Consider the following 3777-nt stretch of genomic DNA (forward strand, 5'->3'; position numbering starts at 1 on the left):
ATGCACCACCACACTAGACCTGAACTTTTTGAAATGAAACTTGGAGTGGCTGCAGGAAAGACATACTTTGAAGAAAAAAGGAGGGAAGAGCATTGTTTATATCATATATTTAACCAGTCTATTTAGAGTCTGTACATCTATAATGGTTCAAATTCTTGGAAATCACAATTTCCCTCATTATTTCTCACTCTCCTAATGACCTGAGACAGTAACAAGGTGAGTGGTTGCTAGGTGCCTCCTGGCTTCCCGACGGCTAGTTTTTACGTCATCAGATTGTGGTGTATTACTCCCACGTGCATGCGTACCGATTATGAGGTCTCACACCATCCCAGTACATAAAGCTCGATGGAATTGCGTATCCCAGTCGCACCAGGTAGTGAGAGGCACCTACCATTCTGGCCCGTGGTTTCCACCGGCCGGGTGGCTACCGGCCCCCGATTCCCAACTGCCAGCTGAGTGCATCTGTCCTGAGAAAAGAGAAGTGGACAAGGAAGAACCATGAGCACGTTTTTCCTTCTACTGAGCTGCGTTACTTTCGCCTTTTTGATTGTCTTATGGAAAAAACGACATCAGGTAAAGGTGTATGTATGTAAGAGATTGGACCTAGATGAAGCTAGGTGAATACGTGGATCAGGGAGTATGTTTGCAAAACTCTAGAAAGATAATAACATAAGAATTAAGGGGAGATGTCATCATTCCTCTTTTCTCTCCACAAAGCTCCAGACTTTTATTTCTTCCTGATCCTCATCCTCCGCAATTCCCGCATTTTGGTCAGTGATTCGCCTCGTGGACTGATATAAAATAGCTCCAAATCATTAAGTGATATAGTTACCTTTCTACCCACTTGGAAAGAAATGTGTAGTTAAAAGTTCCCATTCCCCACCACCATGACCCATTTTAAGAATCTGTAACTACTTCTTTTTCTTCTCTTATTTCTACAACCCCCGTGTTCCTGTTTGCTTCTCCTGCCATCGTTGTGGGAGCTTTCTGGACATTTACCAGTGTTTCATGTTTAAATATGGACTTCCTGGTTTCAAGTTGCAAATGAAGTACTTTTAGATAAGGGTCAAAGACAGCATCTACATGTAGACCCACTGGACTGCCCAAGAAGTGTAAGCAAAAGCATATAGCACTTTGGAGCAACAAGGCTACTTTGATTTTTTTTTTCTCAGTCTATCTGGGCAGAACATATTTTGAATCAATGTGGTCATTCAACACATTTTTAATCTCTCTTAGGGGAGGTCAGTTCATTTTTGTAACTAACTTGTTATTTGGTAGTATTTGGAAATTACTACAATCAATAAACTACATATGTATAATTTCCTTTACAGAGAAACACTGGTGAAACATCATCAAATTCGACTTCTCTTGCACTAGTAAGAACTTCTCCTTCTTGGTCACCTAGGAGCAATACTGATAGTCTTTCAGTCAACAACCTCTCTCTGGATATCTTAAATAATTTCCCACACTCAATAGCAATACAGAAGCGAATATTGGTAAACCTCAGGATCGTGGAATACAAGCTGGCTGAATTGGAACATTTCCTAATTATCAAGGGCATAACTGGTGCATTACTTAAGCAGGAATCCACTGAAAAGGTTACAAGATGTAATGACAGTGGAAGAAATCATTAAAGACACTTTGAGTGAATTCATTTGATTATGTGTTTATACCAAATGAATTATTATTTAAAAGGGAAGGGGATATCAAGTCAGATACAAAATCCAAACATTTATTGATTTTCTTACTCATATTTTATTTAAAGAATTGATTACATGTACTTGATAAAATATATTTTACTGGGGAAGGAATGGAAGAACAATACAGTAAGAAAATCAGTCCAAAAGTTTTTTTTTTTTTTACAATAAGCTACATTCAAAAAATAGTTGAGATATAGTGATTATAATTTCATTCAAGAGTGAAAAACAGTTTTCTCTAGTGGTTTACAGCATAATACTGCAATTATCTCCATGCTGGAATTAAAGTAAGTAGAATTCGATGGAACTAGTTTCTATTATTCAGAATACTGTTTCTTGCCACTGTTGAATCTGTGTAATAATAATAAGAGCTATCATTGGGCACCCTACAATATGCCAAGAACTTCATTAAGATCTTGTGAAGATAGTGACAAACATTTAACTAGTCTTTGTGGTCAACTTTTGAAAAGGATTGCTTCCACTTCATATATCCTCTCTCCCAATTAGATATTCTTTTATTTAAAATGTGCCAAAATCTTCCCTGAATTGCAAGTCACCTATAGAAAATGCCATGCATTTTTCTCTTTGGTGAAAAATCTGCACCTCAAATAGCACCAAATTATAGTGGTAGCATGCAAGTAATGTAATGTGGATTAAAAATATGAAAAAGTATTTCTAAGTACTACTCAGTTATCTCTTTCAAATAATATTTTACAAAATCTGGTCTAGCTAAGGAATTTATCTCTTGAAGTTTTCTAACATCATCTGACCTACCTCAAAGAAAACACTCAAGATATCAAATGTGAGTTCATTATCCATATGTACATAATTCACTGATATTATTTATACATAATTCATTTATATGGTTTAATTGCAGGCCTGTTTACCTTGATGCCCCCTTCCCTCAAAATAAATTACCAGTATAAATTAAAGAAATGCCTTAATACCTTATTCCTTTATCTTAAATTGAAAGGAAAAGGGATTTAAAATGTATAAGAAAAACTACTCCTAAAAAAAGAAAAGGAAAAAATTCCTTCTAGTGTTAGTCACTTGCCAAGCATAAAAACCAGCAGCAGCATTTGTGATTCTTAAAATTTTTTGATTTCTAAGTCATTTTGGTACTCTGATGAAAACTACAGACTCTCCTTACGGAAAAAAAAATGCATGTCTACATCACACAGATGATGTTACATATAATTTCAGTGCCATAATTCCCTCAAGCCTGTTAAAAAAATCTTAAAAATTGCTGAGAAATTCCTTGTATCGTTAGGCATTGTTGATTTTCCTAGTCTATGATGTTTAAACCAATTCTCAATGAAATATAATCAAAATATAAAGCTGTTAGTTATCTATTTCATTAACAATAGTAAGGAAACCAGGATATAGAATCTTCCTTTTGGACAAGTTTATCTCTTATTAATATGTAAATATGTAATTATCACCCATAATCACTAACTTACTCACATAAGACTAGCCATATATCATGATTATTAAATGCAAATTTTGAGTAAAACCATTTTCTCATTAATATTTTGATCCATATTTTATGTGAAATTAAACCAATATTCAGAGAATATAATGAACTCTTAATGTTGCTAGACAATAGAAATTAGATGTGTCATAGTTTTCTTCCATATACAACCTAAAGAAGGAAGATAGAATATAAGGAAACCTGTATTCCACTTTCTATATTTATCCCTTACTGGTCAAAGAATTCTTATTTCTCCTGTCCTGTCAATAAGTTCACATAGAAAACATGAGCCATAAATGCATGAAGATTTTAGACATATTTGGATCAAAAGCATTAAACTATAATCTTTATATAATATGAATAGTTATTTTTCCACATATTTATGATGTTTCTAAGTGAGGCCAGTAGTTTGTAAGACTTCCTTTTAAATACACTGATATTCCCCCAACTTGTGAAAAAGAAAGGTTGTATGTTAAGAAAATAGAAGAAATAATAATTTTAAAGTTACATAACAGAAACAGCTCAAAATAAAGCATTAAATGTATTAGAAAAACATTATGGTAATATTTTAAAATTTCACTGTGAAATAATTGTGTGCATATTATACAG

At 33.8% G+C, this 3777-nt stretch overlaps 1 protein-coding gene across 1 annotated transcript; it reads left to right on the forward strand.

The window, feature by feature from the left end:
- The first annotated feature begins 310 nt into the window (after positions 1-310).
- On the forward strand, positions 311-1634 carry Ct83 (cancer/testis antigen 83). The gene is made up of 2 exons (XM_078033925.1): positions 311-373; positions 1332-1634. Exons 1-2 carry the CDS (start codon positions 311-313, stop codon positions 1632-1634), a joined length of 366 nt encoding a protein of 121 aa, XP_077890051.1.
- The last annotated feature ends 2143 nt before the right edge of the window (positions 1635-3777 follow it).

Source organism: Ictidomys tridecemlineatus, chromosome X (genome assembly GCF_052094955.1).
Source record: "Ictidomys tridecemlineatus isolate mIctTri1 chromosome X, mIctTri1.hap1, whole genome shotgun sequence".
NCBI classification, from domain to species: Eukaryota; Metazoa; Chordata; class Mammalia; order Rodentia; family Sciuridae; genus Ictidomys; species Ictidomys tridecemlineatus.

What these genes read in the sequence shown, in the direction of transcription:
- Ct83 (XM_078033925.1), top strand. Translation starts at nt 311, where the DNA reads ATGAGGTCTCACACCATCCCAGTACATAAAGCTCGATGGAATTGCGTA. An exon ending in GCGTATCCCAGTCGCACCAG is followed by an intron (nt 374 to 1,331) that starts GTAGTGAGAGGC and finishes TTTCCTTTACAG; the next exon opens with AGAAACACTGGTGAAACATC.